Source organism: Mugil cephalus, chromosome 12 (genome assembly GCF_022458985.1).
Source record: "Mugil cephalus isolate CIBA_MC_2020 chromosome 12, CIBA_Mcephalus_1.1, whole genome shotgun sequence".
In the NCBI taxonomy this organism is placed as follows: domain Eukaryota; kingdom Metazoa; phylum Chordata; class Actinopteri; order Mugiliformes; family Mugilidae; genus Mugil; species Mugil cephalus.
Window position 1 is genome coordinate 2,803,505 of NC_061781.1, and position 18,974 is coordinate 2,822,478.

Here is an 18,974-nt window from a genome sequence, read left to right on the forward strand (position 1 = left end):
TCAAGTCAAACATTTCGCAATCGACACCACTGGTGATACCTCAGCTTCTTCACTTCACACAAACAAACACATAAATCACAGACCGGCCTTCAGGCTACGCTCTTACCCAGTTTGTGACCTCTGCCCACTATGTTACCGTATGATTAAACCACTATGCATTTTACCTATTTAGCCAGTGTTACATGTAAAGCTAGTCTTCTGGATCCACAGAAACATTTATGCCTACAGACTAACTGCAGATGTATTGTCAATGTAAGTGCGTCTGTGATACAGACGTTTCAAGAATATCGAGGCCAGTTTAAATGTTTGAAGGCCCCCAATGTGTGAGATATAATGTAACCTGAAATGACATTACACCATTGTTGTTGTCGAGGAGGTTCATCTGGCTTCATCTGGATTCAAGTGATTATACTGATATGTAGCACGGGTGTTTGAGCTGTGAATTGAAAAATAGAACTCAAGCGTAGTACAGAGAGAAGATGCAGCAGTATCCCATAATTCTCTGCAAGCATCTTGAAGACCAGCTGTAAACTGGAAGGTGTGATACTAGAAGGTGTGACGTCAGAACTTCCAGTTCTGACGTCTCAGATTACAGTAAATAACATGAAAGCATGGATCCATCCTGCCTTGTATCAACTGTTCAGGCTGGTGGTGGTGGTGGTGGTGGTGGTGTAATGGTGTGGAGGATATATTCTTGGCACACTTTGGGCCCCTTAGTACAAATTGAGCATGGTCACAGTCTACCTGAGTATTGTTGCTGACCATGTCCATCCCTTTATGACCACAGTGTACCCATTTTCTGACAGCTACTTCCAGCAGGATAATGCACCATGTTGTTGAGGAGTGTGTTGCCCATGTAAATATAATATCATTGTTGCTCACATGTAGGAACAGCATGCATGAAAATAAAAAGACAATCTGAAATGGCTTTGCACAGGTGTACAATTTGTTCTGTAACTGGAGACATGAGGTCTCTCATACCAACTTTATTTCCACAGGAAACATGGATATTTGAATATTTGAAAGGACAGGAATGAAAGGAAGGATGATTAATGGGATTAGAACAGAAATGCATTTATATTTCAAACGTGCATTTGTGAGAAGCTTTAGCCAAACGAGCTGCTGAGCTGCAGCTGATCAAGTGTCAGACGTCTTGAGTCCATCGGAGCGTTTCTGCCGTGACTGGATCCGTGCGCATTTCGGACACCTCTTCTCTTCGAAGCAGTGTTTGTGAAAGCAGGCCTTACACACTGTGAGTGAGGCAACAACATTAGCAGAGTTAACGTATTTTTGTTACTAGTCCTGAAAGTAGACAAAGACAACAAATGAAGCAGAAATATTATGCTTTTGTAAAATTCTGCTGCTGTAGATGACTGATCAGCTGTTATCGGAAACATTTAGTTTGTGTAACTGCAGTAGGGGGATGTCACAGCAGATACTGAAAACAGGGATTCAATTACTTTTGCAGCTCACAAGTATGAACAAATGGTTTGTTTGAATATTCATTTGTACCGTCAGAAAATCCGCTGATGTTTTGTGTCATTTTTATGCAGAAATGTTGAAAATTCTAAAGGGTACAGATGCCATTAAATACACTATGACAGCGGTTTTCAAAGTGTGCGCGCCTCTTCAGGGGAGGCACAGCTTGAAAACAAATAAACCTGAAAAAAAAAGTGTAAACATCTGGCTAGCTAACTACGGTACATGCGAGAGGCAAAATGGATCAAGTTTTACCAGGCTACCTCGAGTGAAAGTGGGACGGGACACAGAGTCTGAGGTGAGCAGTAAACGGCGGAAGTTTGAGCCTGATTATTTAAAGTTTGACTTTTCATGTATTGGTCCTGGCGATGCATGTACAGCTATGCTCAAAATTTGACTTTCTGAATGTGGTCCTTAGCCCTATTCACGCGGGTTTAGTTTAACCTCCGTCCTGTGGTTCAAATATTATCTTGTACGTGTGTGTTTCATGTGGTTCATTCACACGGTATAAACAAACTTTGTGTTTACTCAATTCATGTTCTGTTACTTTCCGCCTCACTCCACTGCATTTCAGAGACAGTTATAATTACTTTACAAATTATGATGGATGATTAAAAAGTGGTTGTGGAGCTAGCGCACACGTGTTGTCTTTCTGATGTTATTTGCAAGGAGGTGTTAGTTAATGACAGTATGTGACCATGTAAATTCAACCAACACATATTGACCAACACATACAAAGCAGTAACAGTAATAATAGTAATAATAATGGTGTGATGGTGGTGGTGGGGAGGCTCACTATCCCACACTTTGAAAACCCCTGCACTATTATATTAGTTTTCATATCCTGCTCCTGACACTGTGACTATAACAGAACTCTAAGCAGTGTTGTGATCTGTTCTCATCTAGTGCATTTAGATCATGGAAAAAAAATATTTTCGTCTTTGTCACTTTTTAAAGTATAAGTATGGTTGTCTTACTGTATAAGGAGGCATATAGAGACATTTAATACAATTTTAACACAGTTAAGTGCAATGAAAGAATCCACAAAGCATTGGTCTGCACCTACCTGTACATCGTTTGCATATGTCACTCTGGAAAGGGAAGATGATGTCTTTTTCTCTGCAGAACTCGCAAATAAAACCTCGAGCCAGACACAACTGTGAGAAACACATGAGAAAAAAAAAGGTCAAAATGTGAGCACCTCAGTATCACTGTGGCTTCTGTATTTATGAAGTTCATAAATTTTATCTTAAAGAACGTCGTCGTGCAGACATTCAGCCTTTCATTCCATGGTGTTGGTAAAAATGACACCAATCTCATGAGTAACCAGCAGTGCTCCAGACTGACCTCGCAGTGTTCAACATGATCGATGGAAGCGTGCATCACCGCTCTGGCCTGGGCCATCAGCTGACCCTTCTTCACCCTCATGAGGTCGTCCATGGAGAAAAGGTGTGGCTGCTGCATCAGGTGAGCAGGAAGCTGCTCAAACTCAGACACCACCCTGGGACACAAGCACATGAAAACTGTCAGTCAGCAGCCATTCACAAACTGGTCCTCTGTTTTTCATCAAACATGTGAAAGCCCCTCCATCCTAAGGAAAACAACTAAACTGAACCACAAAATTATAAGTGGTTGAGTGCTTGCTCAGGCTATTTAATTCTGATAGTTGTTGTTTTGTGCTTAGTCAGTTATGTCTTTCTGTGTGTTTGCATCACTTGGCCATTCTGCACATTTCTGGCTGTGCCTTCTCTTTTGTAGAGGTTTTGAGACTTTCAGGGTATTATATGTCCCATTTTTCAAACATTCACCGGCTATTTTTCTGTGATCATATGCAATAAACTTTATTGACTTCACAACCACAAATGTTCAAAGTCATTTTAGAAACACAGTGGTCAGGTGCATGTGAACTAATTCCTCTGTGCTTTTACTGTGCTGTGTGAAATAACAGTCAGGACAGCAAAAAATGTTACTCTCTTTTATAGCCCAAGTATCTCTCCTTATGGTTTCCTAATTGTTAATTTTTTCTGATCTATTTTTTCTGTCTCAGTCTTTGTCACAGCAGCAGATACATCTCAGAAAACTATTTAATTTAAACTTAAAGTTATAAACTTTCCATTATCAACCACTAAAATAATGTTTTATCTTGTTAATGCTTCTGTTTGATACAGTGCATCTCTATCCTCCATTGTGTTGTCCTTAACTCTGCCACTAGGTGGCGACATCCCTGTCGGTCCAACACAGTAGTTTCATCAGCTAATAAATATGAACCTGACATTTACATTTTTTTTCATCAGGTATTGATCAGATTTCTTTGACATATAAGAGAAAGTAAAACATACCCTCCTGATAATCTGCAGGCCGTCAGCAGCCTCTTGATGCCCAGCAGCTGCTCCTGCAGCTCCTGATGAAGAGATGAAGAAAAGAGGGAAATGGAAGAATAAAAAGGAACTAAATTAATAAAATGAGTGTAAACATTTTGTGCATGACTTCACAGTCTATATTTTTTAAACTCATAGTCCTGTATTTTTTCTCCACTTTTTTGTAGATAATATTTATTCACTCTTTGTGTTTGGTAGAGATATGTAAATGCATTGAAACAAAGACAGAGAAATGTGTCGACGCAGGGAGGTAACAGGGAGTGCTAGCGACAGATGTTCTCATCAAACAGTCATTCTGGATTGCATGAAGATACTGAACAGCAGTTTTGCAAACGTGAAACCTACTTTTTTTTAAAGCTTGCAACGTGTTTTAAATTCAGATCTCTGCAGATATGATTTTATATCAGTGTTCCTTCTTCTTTCTTCAGCACGTTTAAAAGACTTTAAAATATTTCATTTTCCACTGATGTACTTTCCCAGGTTTGAAGTCTAAACAGTGGTTTGAAAATAGCTGCACATTCCCTTTCCATCTGTATCCAGTGGCTTATGCCAGTCCCTGCACGATGCATGATTACTGCAGTTGTCTGATTAGATATCCTCTAATCCCTTACAAGACTCATTGCAGACGTCTGCTAGTAACTCTGGAGTGTTTGGAGCTTAGAGCCCTCACTAATGAATGACCTGCTAGAAGACCTCAGACATTTCCTCTTATCCATGTCTTTGAACAGTTTTGTTTTTTAATGACTAAAGGCGTGGATAGGAAGCTGCTGGTGCAGCTACTGCATTGCCATGTTGTGTATGCGGGCTGCTCTGTTGTAGGCTAAAAACAGCAAATTATCTCTGGCTGCCTGCTACCACCACTGGAAGACCTCAGTATGTCACGCTAGTAGAGTTAAAATCGTGATTAAGAAGTCAAGTCACCGTGGTAACTGTTACCCTCTGGCAGATGTTAACAGGGCTGCAAAAACACCCCTGACAGGACTCAGATACTGTTTATATGCCAAAACGTTATTGTTCTACTATCCTTGTCTCACTCTCTGTGCTGAGTGAGCCACCAGTACCAGATCAGCACAGCTAAAACCAAAGAGATGGTGGTGGATTTCTGGAGGTCCAGGCTCCACCTATAGGCTGTAACCATCATTGAGGGGTGTGCAGAGGCAGTTCAGACCTAGTACCTGGGTCTACAGCTGGATCACAAACTGGACAGGTCGGCTATATAAAAAAGTCAGAGCTATTTCCTCAGGAGGAAGTTTTTGGGCTCCCATTTTATCCTTTTAATTCACATGGGATGATCCAAATAATCTGACTGTGAACGTTTAACTCACCCTGAACCTGTCGAGCTCCTTCACTCGGCTGTACAGCGTCTTACCGACACATGTCAGGTCAAACAGGGGCTGATGCCACACTGAGTCCAGCAGTTGTTTGGAGAAGTCACTCACAGAGTACCTGCAGCATTCACATTATCATGACTTTATTAATACGTTTTAATCAGATTAATCTGTTAAAATATTAGATAATCATCAGGATATTTGTTTGCCATGACAGAGGACAAAATATGCCTACTTAATGATCTGAAATCGGAGTATTTGTGCATTTCTGTTGCTTGATTAATGTATTTCCTAACAATAATCCTCCAGTTTTAGTTTAATAATCCATTTAATTGTATACATCTGAATATGAGCATTTGTTGATTAAAATCTATGTTTTATTGCTGAGTTTACATACCTTCCAAAGTCCCAGCTGGACAGAACTCGACCAGGAATCACGGCCTCAGAGCCGCTGTGGCAGCAGTCACAGAAATACCTGCAACAGCAGATTGAATATTAGAGTAGAATATACAACAATCAGCCAAAACATTAAAATCACTGACAGGAGGAGTGAATAACGCACTGAACTTCTGAACCTGACATTCATTCATGTGGATGTTACTTGGACATGTACCACCCACCTAGACCAGACCAGACCCCCCCCCCCCCCCCCCCCCCCCCATGGCAATGACACTCCTTGATGGCAGTAAACTGGCCATAGTCAATAAGGCAGTTCACTGTCCTTTTATTGGATTTATTCATTCATTCATGTTTGATATAAGGACACATTGTTCCACGTACCTGCCAAGGTAGTCACAGTACCGTAGTTTCTTGATGTACTCTGACAACAGAAAGAGAAGCAAACATTTTATTTTATTTATTTATTTATTTATTTTTTACTTCTGGTCAGGTTTGTCACAGTGAAACCTATTCGTATCCACAGCCTTCAACCCTGGTTACTGGAGTTAAATGATCAATATCTTCAATTTCTGAAGGCCAGGAATAAGAAAAGGCTTTTTTTTTTTTTTTTTTACTCGACACCAAGAGGAACATACCAAAATTAGACAATGGATCGATTATTGTTTTTAATTTTATTATTGTTTTGTATGACTCTGTTTTGCTAGGTTTCCTTTGTCCCTGGGCCAGGTTTTGGATATAAATCCCTCATAATGTTGAGTTCAATTGTGATCTAGTAACTTAATGGACAAATTCCTTATTTTACTGAAAAGTATCTTTTGCTTGTAAGATATATTAATATTTTATGTATTTTCATTAAATAAAAAAACACCTGTTACCCGTTGTAAGTTTGTCCCATTAAACACCAATATTCATATACAGCTCTGGTAACAGGAGTGGAAATAAGCAGCAGGGGGCAGCAATGTGCTGAAATTGCACTTATTTTCTTAAGAAACCTCAGGTTGTTAAAAAAATGTTTTGTAAAAAGATATTTCATTATATGTACTTTTTTGCAAAGGATCCTGGACAAAGTACTGAAAAACTAACATTTATTTATGATTATGTTCACTTTGTAATTAGCACTTCTTGTTCACCTGTAATTAGGGGACCTCACACATGCATGTCATCCTTAAATTAAAGCTGCTCTGTACTTTAAACTCATGAAACAACTGTAACTTTTGCAGATTCTCAATATCAGCTGTATGATCTAGTACTCACTGGGCTCCACCTCTGTCCCACACCCTGCACAGAGGAAGTGTTGCAAAGCCACAACTTCACTGCGTCTGAAGGAGGAGATAAATTGTTTTTAGCAGCACCTCTGCCACGCTGGTATAAATATGTGTGTATGTGTGTTTGCTTGTTTCTGGTCTGACTGTGATGAAAACCTGTGTGTCGGCTGCACGTTGAAGATGATCTGGAAGCGCGGTGGGGCCCAGGTCAGGGATCCTCTCATCCTGGTCCTCAGTCTGATCTCGTCCGTCAGGCTGCCTCCGCTCACCGCCATGCAGCCGTGACCTGGTAACTACGACAGAGACAACGTTTTGTGGTTGAGAGGCACAGACAGACGGTGGCCTCAGAGTCATGAAAATAGTATGCACCACTCAGAAGCAGCAGATGAGTTTTATTTGTCTAAATGCATTCTCCCCGCTGCTAGAAATGCTCCTACAGGCCACTGTTATAGAAGAGACAAAAGCTGTTGCTGGGGCACCTGCAACTACTACAAAAGTTCTTTTAGGACTGTCGCATTATGCATTTTTTTAAATGAAAAGTCTAAAAATCTCTTTCCATGTTTAAGACAACACAAATTCAAACCAAGTAGTGAGTAAACCTTTAGGCGTATCCCAAGATTCCATATTGAAATTATCAATATAGGTCTTCCTTCCTCTACAAAACTTTAATTTTCAGTTTGTCTTCTCACCTCCTGAAGAGAGCTACGGAGACTTTGGCGCCCACGCCGAGGCTCATGGGAAGGAAACCACTTCTTCTTGAACTCCAGCACCAGCTGCTGGGCCAGCCACTCCGCACTGCATCATGGGAAACCGCAGACAGGCGCAGACGTCACAGCTCAGGACAAATGCACAGATTAGAGACACGTGTTCAACAAAGCTATGAATGAAGTTTTTCTTACTCTTGGAGAGAATCTCTGGGCGAACTGTCGACTCCACAGTCTGAAACACACAATGCGCCACTCACACGTGATTATATTCACTTAAATAAAATTTTAGTTATATAGCATCAGTAACAATACAGACTGTCTCAAGATGCTTTACAAAAATATATGACAACAGTGGCACAGTAACATATTTATCAGTTAGTTCCAGGTGACAAGGCGATGTGTCTTCCATGACACGATGTAGACATGCAATTTTAGTTTCATTTCATCTGTTTTTATGTGGAGTTTCATTGTGTGCAACATAAATTCTAGAAGAAGGTCAGTTTGTAATGAAGTAGAAATAACACTTCAAGGAATAATCCTTCAGCTTCTTTCCCAACTCTGTATAAAATGTTTAATGTGCAACAGCCGAATATTTACAGTATATACAGGATGTATTTATCATATATGTTGCTTTTATCCTTGCTTGCTTTATAGATGTTTTAGTTTTCATTAATCTTTGTTAGATTTATTAGATGTATTAAACACTATATATAGTGTTTTATATATTGTGTTTTATCAGTTTATTAGATCCCTTTCTTAGATCCCTTTTTTCATTTTCATCAAAAAGCAGGGTAGCGTAAAAATTATACAATCAACAAGCTCAAGATTAATAAGAGAACAAGTTCAATTTAAAGTGATCGCGTGATCGGGCATGTTGGACATATGGTTATTCTTGTAGCATATCTTTTAGAAGAAAATCAAACTACACATAAGTTCTGCTTATTCAGAAATCAGGCAAAACATGAAATTAAAAAGTTCAGTACAACCAGTTGAACAACCAGTCAAGTCTGAAATGAGCTCTACTGCTTTTAGATGCATTGCTGTTGCTCACTTCAACTTCAAGTCACAGCTCTAGTTTCTTTAATATTTTGGTGACTTATAAAATGCTGTGGGGCAAATACAGGATTTTGGGGCAATATTTCTTTTTCTTATTTGAGGAGGAATGTGTGTTTTACCTTCAAATCCGCTGTCAGTGGAGAGGATAGAGAAAGTCTTTCCTTGATGTTGAGCCTCTCCGTTCCCTGCCTCCTCCACCTCTTCTTTACTCCATGTGCATTGTGTGTTGGAGTTTGTTTCTTTGTGTGAGGTCTTCCTGTCTTCATCTGAATGCCTGCGCTTGTAACTCTTTGGTTTGGGATCAACCATGCCGCACGCCCGTTGGTGTCCGTCTGCTCTTTTCCATACCCTGGTTTGTGGCGGGGTGTCCTGTGAAGAGCCTGTGTGCGTTTGTGCACGCGTCCTGTAGCGTGTGTCTGTGGACGTATCTCGGTCCGAGCTCAGAGTACACTTCACGCCTTCCAGCACCTCCAGCACCATGTCCACCACAATGAAATGAGCATTTTCCTGCATACACGGACACACAGACACACACTATGAAGCATTCTACATTCGCTCTATTGAAGACTTTATACCTTATCGTGTCGACATCACAGAAGCGACTGGGAAACGGACTGATAATGGTTCTTGGAGCACCATTCATTGAGGAAAGGACAGGGACATCAGTCACCCCATCAACTACAGGTAAGTATAATGGACGCTAGTTGGACCAGTTTCCTATTTAAACCTTAAATTCCCACCAACTTGAAGAAAACAACTCATATTAGGGGTGAAATGCCTTCTCAAAAAACTCTACAAGTCCAGTTGCTTTTTGGTTTACCATAACCTGGATGGCTGAGAACCTTCATGGACGACCACAGTTACAAACATAAAGTGGAGACGAAACTTTAATTATTTTATCGTTTTAAAGCCTTTTAATGACTGTTAATGTACACACAATGCTCAGGTGTAATAAAACTATAATGGTGCTTTTTGAGGTTGTTTGTATTGACCACAGCATTAGAACTTCTAATTTCACTCATTTAATTTGTACTTAAATGATTTAAACATTACTTTTGGTTGTAAACAATGTTTTAAAAGCGTCAATCATAAAGCATCATAATTACAGCTCAATATAATGTCAGATTTTTATATCTGCAATCATAAAGACTGATGTGGAAGTTGCAATGAAAGTTAGTAACACACCTTTTCCAGTTCACAGCTGGTCTTGAAGATATTTCCAGAGAAATCCGGTGTATTGCTGCTCCTTCTCTCTTTACTGAGTTGAGCTGAGGTAGAAACTCCTGACAAAAACACAAACACACATGTGTGCAGAACCACAGTTGAATAAAATTTCAAAAACATTTATGTTTTTTTTTTTTTTTTTTTTTTTTTACTGTGATTGCACTATCATAACCTTCACAATTCTGATTAATATCATTATACTTGTTAATGTTAGAAAATGCAAATTATGATTGAGCCATTTTATTCATTATTTAGGGATGTTGTATGTTGTGCTTTGTGTGTTGTTTTTGTGTCTATTAGTGTGTATTGATAGTGTATATTTTTGGCTACTTTATGCTCATTTAAATTGTCTTGGGGATGAATAATGCAACTAAAATTCAGTAAAATTTAATTCATTTGAAATACTTCCACTATACATCAGTCATTATTACACAGGATGAGATGTTACAATCACTTGTCCCATGATCCGAGGCAAAACACATTTAGAAGCCCAGTCTAACTGTAAAACCGAACAGCAGGCTAGGAGTCAACTACCAATTAGCAATCAACAAGAAGACACCAGCAGTAGGTACGACATGATGAGATATGCACTACATGTCAACCAGCACTTCTCCCCCTAGGCAGCATGCGGCACATCATTGGGGTTTTCAAGTGGGTGCCTCCCTTCACCGATGTTCCATTAAGTTAGGCCCACCACACCTCAAGAAAGCTTGAAAGTGAGCAAAATACACAACATTCTCTACTTCCAACCACAACAGCAGGTCCGGCCTCAGTCAGGTACTCACTATCTACACTGGGACAATCAGCTGTTCTTTTATGTGGGCTCTCAGCTCCCAGGCTGCACCTACCCTTAGCTGCCCTGCCCTATGCCTGATCCTCGCCGGTCTGGCCTTTTCTCCCTGCCATACAAACATAATATGCATATTCTCCTTTCTAGCAGATAAGAAATTTACTTCTAACCATTTTTCTTCAATTGCAGCCAAGTATCTCAGCACCTGGTTGCCAGGTATATCACCCTTGGGAGAAACTCACCCTGCAACCTGTCAGATTGTGTCTAAGTGTACATACACTAGAACACAGTGTATAGGCAGCATCCTCCCCTAACCACTGGTTTAAGTTCTGGGCAGATGGGGAACACATCGTAAATAGCCCCTGTCATGAATCTAATCCTGCTAGCATGCTCCATAGCTCTCTACACTTCAACTTCCTTTTCTGTACACTGTCCCAGTTAACCCACTGTCCTTGCTTAGCCTGCGACACTGCCTTAGTATATCTTACTGCTTCCTCTTGCCTACGAATCTCCTCAACTACCATCCTCCACTACCTTTCCCATCAGTACACTCAGTTTAATGCTGTTCTGTATTTGGCTTTGTGAGGCAGCTTATCCAGAATTATGAATGTTGGTTTAGAGAAGTCTGTGTGAGGTGACTCCAGTACAATGTTGGTCTGAGTCTGAGTCAGACTATACAGTCAATTTGAGGTCTGGTTATATCTGAGAGAGTTTACACTGACGCTGAGTAAAAATTATGTGATATACAGTATGCGTTGACATGCATCAAATTCTCAGTCACTATAGAACTTTTTTGATACATTTTCCGGTAATTGGTAATTTTTACTCTCATCATTCATGGATTATTCGCGATTTGTTGCAGCACCACATTTCTACTTTCAATTTGTTTTTCTTCTACTTTATGCTCCACAGACTTAGGAGCATTTGACGAAACATTTGATTGAAGTGAAACTATTAGCATGACTTAAATCAAATCTGAATCAGAGCTGAGGGCAGTTTGTCTATGGTGGACCCTCCAGTAACAATGAAAAATGTTTTACCTGGTGTGCAAGGAGCATCGCTGGTACTTAAGCCCCACCCCTTTTGCTCCTGAGCCAATCCCTGCTGTCCAGTGTTGGGATAGTGTCCCGTCAGGCCACCCAGTAGACGGATCAGATTTGATGAGACCGTGATGCTGCGTGGCTTCTCCTTCTGGATTGCAGGCGATTGTTGAGAGGAGCTCTGTTTGGAGTCAGGCGACGGGGAGTTGGAGCTAGGAGGAGCAATGTGTCACTTTAGATAGATAGATAGATAGATAGATAGATAGATAGATAGATAGATAGATAGATAGATAGATAGATAGATTTACACTGATCAAGCATAACATTATGACCACCTTCCTAATACTGTCTACGTCTCCCTCATGCCTCCAAAACAGTTGTGACTGATCAAACTGTCAAAATCTTAAAGTGTTTATGTGTCTGTGTCAGGCTGCATCCTGCTGGAGATGAGGAAGCCTGATTTCCCAGAAGAACACTGAATTGTCACATGATGGCCAATGTTATTTACTTCTTTTGTCTGTGGTCATAATGTTGTGGCTGATCAGCGTACAAGAGAGACAGAAACAATACAACTAATAAAAAACATGTTTACTAGTACAGTTAAACTGCTTGCTGTGACACTAAAAGCGGTTTGACCTTTTGGATTTCTGCTTAAATCCCCGTTCCTCCTTCATTAGAAATAGAATTGTTACAAAGAGTATTTATTTATCCTCTCAGTTCCTGTTTCCTGCTAAAAATTATTGTTAAATGGCAAAGAAATCTACATTTGAATCCCTGTTCAATCTCCTCACACACTCTATGGAACATTTGAAATGTTCTTCCTGTGGCACCATCCAGTGGTAATTTAAAAAAATACCAATTTGTAAATTTTCCATAATGATTCTTTTTCCTGGTTTCCTGGCTACCTGTTTTCTCTTCTTTTGTTATGTATCATATGGAGTTTTTTGGTTAAGTGTTATTTGTTTGAATACACTGTGCAGTATGTGTATTGGATACCTGGGTGGACCAGAGAGATGATTTCTCCCTCCATGCCAGGAGAGAGGCCTGGGGCGTCTGGAGATGACCGGGCTGCTCCTGGGGAGGTGGAAGAGAAGAGACGGATCCTCTTTGTACTCATCCTCTGGACTTGTCAAGTTCTGCTGGCTGCTTTCGTCACTCTCCTCATCATCACCACTGCATATTTTGTCAGTGTTTGTCGGCAAAGTAGAACTGGAGCATTGGTTCATACAGTCTTTGTTGTGTTTCCTCTTTCCCGACTGTGAGCGTTGATGGGAATATGTCGAGTTCGTTTCACCTCTGTCAGTTTCTGGTGGTGATATAAGGAGAAGTGGGATTGAGCCTGACGTGGCCGGCTGTTCATCTGCTTTAATTGAGGGAGGGAGACAGAGAAGAGAAGCACCACAAACCAAAAGTAAAAAAAAAAAAAAATTACCAGAAACAGAATTGATTTTGCAGTTTAAGCTACAAGCAGGTGAAAAATGTGATATGGGCTGCGTTAACATTTCCTCTTTGACTGAGCCCTGAAGATGTTCAAAGTCAACTTATTTAGAGGTGGATGGGGTGGTGGTGGTAGATCTTACCTGTGGCTGTCTGAGCTGCAGTTGAAGGTGTTTCTGACTCTGTAGAGTCCACAGTCCAGCTCACATACCTGGATCTGTAGAGAGAGGAGTCCATGCTGCTGCAGCTTCTCAACTGCACACACACCAGAGGGCAGAGACAGTTTCCCAATAAAAGCCTCGTCATGCAACAGGGGTTTCCAAGTGGTGAAGTAATAAGTAATGACTGCACAGCCTCAGAAAATACAAAATGAGACGGGATGAGATTTAAACTTCTAATTTCTCTGTTGGGAAAATAAAACAACTGAAAGGAAATTAAAAGTCAAAGTCTTGAGGTAATCAGCAAGGGTATCCAAGACATAGCATTGTTTTTGAGAGTATATTGGTTTGCAAAAATGCATTTCCAAATGCATTACCGGAACACTCAGTGTGGAGCAACACAACTGTCACAGTCATTTGCAGTGGAACGAGAGACATGACCTGCACTTGTGAAAGTCAGAATTTGAATGGTAGTTTAACAATTCTGTAATTGTAGCTTTAAGCATCCCCTGATGTCATAAGGTCTGGAAGTCCATCTTTTCGCATGCGCCATAAAATGATTTGATGCAGGACATGCAGACAATTCACATATTAAGAGCTTTTTGGGATGCATATATTATCAAAAAGTCCTTATTTGTCAGTCCAGAAGCTGCTGCAGCCTTTCATGAAAACACATGACACAGTGTCAAAAAAATATTCAAAGGGAAAAGTCAATGTCTTATTACAATCACTGACACAAATCTTAATGACTTTTTTTAAGAGTTGAGGGTTCAGACAAATATGGCCAAGTGAATGTAGCACCTTCTAAGGATTATGCAGAATAATCCAGTAATCCAGTATTAACTGGATCAGTCTGTTTTTTTTACTTCCTACAGGTCCTTTCTTAAGGACTAACAAGTTTTGCTACAGAACTGAGTCCTTTCATTTGGATTTTACATAATAGTTTTCGTAGAAAAATATTTAAAAATAGGTTAATGACATAAAAATCTGACGTTTCTGTAGGCTAACACCAAAACTAATACAATTACATAATTTAAGATGATTGAACACTATAAAGAATGATGGAGGAATAAAGTAATTTTAGTACACACCAATTCACTTAATTTTGTGTCTTAATTATGTCAGCAGTTTAAAGGCTGCTGCTGGCTACAGGTTTCATTCAGGTTAATCTTTGATATTTGGGGATTTTGAGGGGTCATCAGGCCCATAGCTCAGTAGCTATGGGCCTGATGAAAGGATCTCACACGATTAGATTAGCCAGTGAAGCTAGAGGATCTCACAAACTCTCTTAAACATTGTAATTCAGGTACTATGGTCACGGCTCTAGAAAATGAATAAGTGACAACGATGTCTAAAAGCCAATTGAGGTTCTAAGAGTTAAGTTTTTAAAAATAAACTAAAATTAAAGTGATGACCACAGTGGAGCAGTGCAGCTTTGTACACAGGATACAATAACCACAAGAACATGTAACTGTGATTAGCGATCTCCGTGCTATCTGATTTGAGTTAGATAGGTGTCAGGCTATGAGAAGTCTCTGGAAACTATGTGTAAGATGAGAATGTGTGAACACAAAATGAGAGAACTAGTCATCATAAAAAAGTCATCCTTTTTTATTACATCCATAAATCTATTTGTTTTTCATTCTTTAACCTCAACCAGGAGACAACCGACAAAGACCAGCTAGTGATTTCAGGCTGCATGTTTTAACATTCAAAGTAAAATTCCTATTAAAACACTGTGTAGAGATGGTCAGACCAAGATGTCATGCTTTTATCTAGTAAGAGTTTGTTTGATTGTAGTTTCCTAAACCAAATGTAAGACAAAACTATACATTAACATTAAAGAAACAATTCAATTAAATATAAATATGGAGTCTTCCCCTCTTAATGCAAATTGCTGTATTGCTATTGCATCAAATTTCTTGAAAGCATTCAAATCTGCTTTATTACTCTCATTTTGAGTGGTCCTTTACCAAGAAGCAGCGCAATATAATAATTTTATTGTTTATTGAATATTTAGCATTAATTAAGCATTAATATGAAGAAACAAATACTATATCACCAATTTAGTCTCACTGTTCTCACTTCATGTTCACTTTAGAAACTAAACAGAGCTTCCTGTGTGCGTGCGACTCTGATTGTGTCTGATAGTGTCTTGAATATTTAATACTTTAGAACACATTAGAACACACACATTGAGGAACTCACCGTTTGATTCTTGTGTAGGTCCAAACTGAAGCAGCGATGGAACCTGTCAGTTTTCCGGTCACAGAGTCTTCATCCAGCAAGCACTGTAGCAGCAGTTAAAAGGAAGAGAGTTGATTAACAGCACTTCCTGTATTTAACAGTGGTCTGTACGTTTGTGGCTGAGTAGGCAGCAGTGTTTTTTCCTGAGAGCAGAAAAGGCTTGCGGCGAACAACATAACAACCTTCTTATGGAAAGCGTGGTTCAAGAAATGCTAAATATTGAAGCAAGTCATTGCAGTGGAAAGAACAAGACACTACGGTTTTAAAATCTGAACTATTACTAATGACAGGAAGTTGATACATTCTGCAATTTGTGCTCTTTGTGGTCGCCACAAAAGTGAATATTTCCTCCTGCCAAAGTTCTTACAAAACATAAGAGTACACAATGATATATTAAGTGTACTAGAAGAAAAGAATTGTGTTGGAAATAAGGAATTTTACCTGAAACCTTCATCGTCGCAGATAAATCCACAGCAGCAGTTTCATATTCACATCTTATTTATGATGTTCCCCATTTTAGATACAAATACACAGATACAAATTGAAAGCAAGGCTTCAGCAGAAATGCGTGGCACGAAGCGTCTCAGCGCTCGGCGGGCTAATGGCAGCTGGTGGAGCCAAAAGAGGAAGTTTTAGTCAGAGTCAAATATCAATGGCTTTGATCCACCTTCATGTTTACAGGAGAGAAAAGCTGAAGTGTCTCAGATTGGATCTTTTCGAGAGGAAACATGTCTTGCAATCAGAAACATGTACACATGGTTTAATTCTTACTTTTTACTTACTTACTTTCTTTAATTTTGGGGGGTGCAAGGACTATTGCAGGAAAACTGTGTTTGAGAGTTTGTTGACCTTCTAAATCTCAACCAACCCTTTGTCAAATATTTACCACGAGTCTCACAATTGAAAACTAATTATGCTCAAGCAAAGAGCTGCCGGGCCAGTCAAATCATTTGGGCAGGGCTTTATCAGAATCAGAATTAGCTTTATTGACCAAGTATGTGTGCACATACAAGGACACTGTGCTCAGTAGTACAAAACAAAGCATAAAGCATTAAAAACAAAATAGAAAAACTGGACAACATTAATTAGACTTTCAGAATGAATGAAGTTGGAGAAAGAAATAAAGGGTTGAAACAGATATTTACAATGAATTTGAACAGTAAGTATACAATCAGTGAGAGCTATTTTGAGAATGGTCATGCACTCTGTGTCCGCTCACAGTTCATTAAAGCAACAGAAATAGTTTTTGTCCCGTGTGGCTTTGGCGTACAATGCTCTGTAACACTGGTCTGAGGGGAGCAGTCAGAACAGATAGTGTTGGGGGTGTGAGGGGTCCGTGGAAATTTTACTAGCTCACTTCTTCCCCCTGAACCAGTACAGGTTCTGGATGGAGGGAAGGTCAGTGCCGATAATCATGACAGTTCCTGTGATGTCTGCTGGCAGATCCAAACCAGACAGTGATGGATGTGGTCAGGGCAGACTGGATTATTGCTGTGTAGAAAATGATCATCAGCTCCTGGGGCAGGTTGAACTTCCTGAGCTGAAGTATGAAGCCACTGCTTGGCCTTCTTTCTCACAGAGTCTATGTGGGGGGTTCACTTCAGTTTCTGAGATTGTTGACCCTAGGAACCTGAATGAGTCCACAGTAGGTACTGTTAAGGATAGTAAGAGGAGGGATTGACGCGATTCTTTCTGAAGTCCCCTGTCATCTCCACAGTCTTGAGCACCCCTGGGGGGTGCCAGTGCTGAGAGTCTGGGTGCTGGATGAGAAGCTTCCCAGTCTCACCTGCTGCCTCCTGTAAGTCGGGAAACTCGAGATCCTCTGACAGGTGGAGGGGTGCGCAGTGAGCTGGGACAGTTTGTGGTGGAGAAGCTCCGGGACAATGTGTTGAATGCTGTGCGTACGTCCCTGCAGAGTCGAGGTGGTGCAGGATGTAGTGTAGAGTCATCCACTGATCTGTTTGACCTATAGTCAAACTGCAAGGGGCCTAGCAGCGGGTCATTGATGGTCTTCAGGTGGGCCAACACCAGTCGCTCAAAGGATTTCATGACCACAGACGTCAGTGCAAGTGGTCTGTGGTTTATGGTGATGGACAGCAGAGAAACACCAACATTGTTATACACTGCCATAGGAGAAGCAAGTTGTTTAGGGTCCACTATTGTGTCTGTTGTAAAGTGACACCCAAATAACTTTAAAGGATGAACAATTAATAGTGATTGAGGCTTTTGTCCAGAATGCCTTAATAACCTAATGTCACATACTTCGTTGCTGATTATGTCGGATATTTTTTGCCTCTGTACTGGGACTTTGGATTTAACTAGCATTGAAATACATAATTGTGATTCTTCAAAAACATGAAAATGTACCTTCAACCCGTGTGGGGTAAAGCAGAGAAAGTAACTATTTTCAAAAACTGAAAACCAAATGAGTAATTTTCCTTCTACCAACATTATTAGCACAGTTGCTAATGTTAGGTTTCCTTGAAGATGTTTCACCAAAGTAGTTGCCAGTTCTAAAAGACTGGTGGTGAATTGGGTTTAATTAGGAACATCTGTCAGTGTTGCCCACCTTAGAGGAATGTTCAGGATTCAGCTATCCACCTATGCCTAAAGGACACAGGACACACCTTTGAGGACAACAACTTCCATATTTCAACCAGAACCCATAGCCTATATGAATGGGCTTAGCAGCAGTTTGTCTAACCTGTTAACCTCCAATAACATAGGACGTTTTGACAGGTGGTAGGAGTCATCCGGTTATTGGTCAACAGATCAAAGTAGAAGACCAACAAACAGTTGGTTAAAAAGGTCAACATCAGATGAAGGCCCCATTTAGATCTTGCATTGCAGGTATCAACACATCCAGCGCTCCTTGAAATATGGACATATTTAATATTCTGATCTCAGACCACAGTTGGAGGTCGACTGAGACTCATTTGATGACATTCTTTTGGTTGTGTGAACACACAATGAGTCCTTGGTCACCATCCAACCAACTAAGACCACCTAGCTCTTAACGCTCCGTTCAAAAAAACAACAAAGACTGTTATTATAAATGATCAGCTGAAAATGATGTGTGTTAGTAATGACAGCCTTTTAAAATATTCTGTTAACTAACTAACTAACTAACTAACTAACTAACTAACTAACTAACTAACTAAATAAATAAATAAATAAATCCAAACAAAAATTATCATAAAAAATAATCATTCATTTTTACCTTTATCGCTGAAGATCTTTCTGACACTTCTTCAAACAGCACAACGGTAAAATTATGGTGAGTTGTGAGGCCGTCAGGACAGAGGTCAGTAAATAAATAATTAATCAGATCTCAAGTGCTAACTGGGGCTGTATATGGAAACACATTTTAATACCAGGTGTGACTGTCCAAGGCCTTGGTAGGTGGAATGTGTTGTGTGTTAAGTAACAATCAAAGTCCTCACAAATGTGTGTTGGTACCTCACAC

At 40.0% G+C, this 18,974-nt stretch overlaps 1 protein-coding gene across 7 annotated transcripts; it reads right to left on the bottom strand.

The window, feature by feature from the left end:
* Nucleotides 1–971: 971 nt before the first annotated feature.
* Nucleotides 972–16,125, bottom strand: rubcnl (rubicon like autophagy enhancer). Of its 7 annotated transcripts, none has more exons than XM_047600073.1 (18): nucleotides 15,950–16,125; nucleotides 15,470–15,552; nucleotides 13,247–13,358; nucleotides 12,663–12,972; nucleotides 11,667–11,878; nucleotides 9,798–9,895; nucleotides 8,732–9,119; nucleotides 7,749–7,788; nucleotides 7,539–7,644; nucleotides 7,006–7,142; nucleotides 6,839–6,903; nucleotides 5,966–6,005; nucleotides 5,583–5,660; nucleotides 5,183–5,303; nucleotides 3,819–3,880; nucleotides 2,827–2,980; nucleotides 2,546–2,636; nucleotides 972–1,250 (listed from the first exon to the last, which is right to left on the bottom strand). In XM_047600073.1, exons 3-18 carry the CDS (start codon nucleotides 13,338–13,340, stop codon nucleotides 1,138–1,140), a joined length of 2,109 nt encoding a protein of 702 aa, XP_047456029.1. In that variant the 5' UTR covers nucleotides 13,341–13,358; nucleotides 15,470–15,552; nucleotides 15,950–16,125; the 3' UTR covers nucleotides 972–1,137. The 7 variants fall into 7 exon arrangements, with proteins under 7 accessions (XP_047456029.1, XP_047456028.1, XP_047456027.1 ...); XM_047600072.1 differs by having other exon boundaries at nucleotides 12,663–13,026; XM_047600071.1 differs by having other exon boundaries at nucleotides 12,663–13,029.
* Between the last annotated feature and the right edge of the window lie 2,849 nt (nucleotides 16,126–18,974).

What these genes read in the sequence shown, in the direction of transcription:
- rubcnl (XM_047600067.1), bottom strand. Translation starts at nt 13,409, where the DNA reads ATGACGAGGCTTTTATTGGGAAACTGTCTCTGCCCTCTGGTGTGTGTG. An exon ending in TCCGTAGCTCTCTTCAGGAG is followed by an intron (nt 7,143 to 7,538) that starts GTGAGAAGACAA and finishes TCTCTGTCGTAG; the next exon opens with TTACCAGGTCACGGCTGCAT. An exon ending in ATCATGTTGAACACTGCGAG is followed by an intron (nt 2,637 to 2,826) that starts GTCAGTCTGGAG and finishes TGTTTCTCACAG; the next exon opens with TTGTGTCTGGCTCGAGGTTT.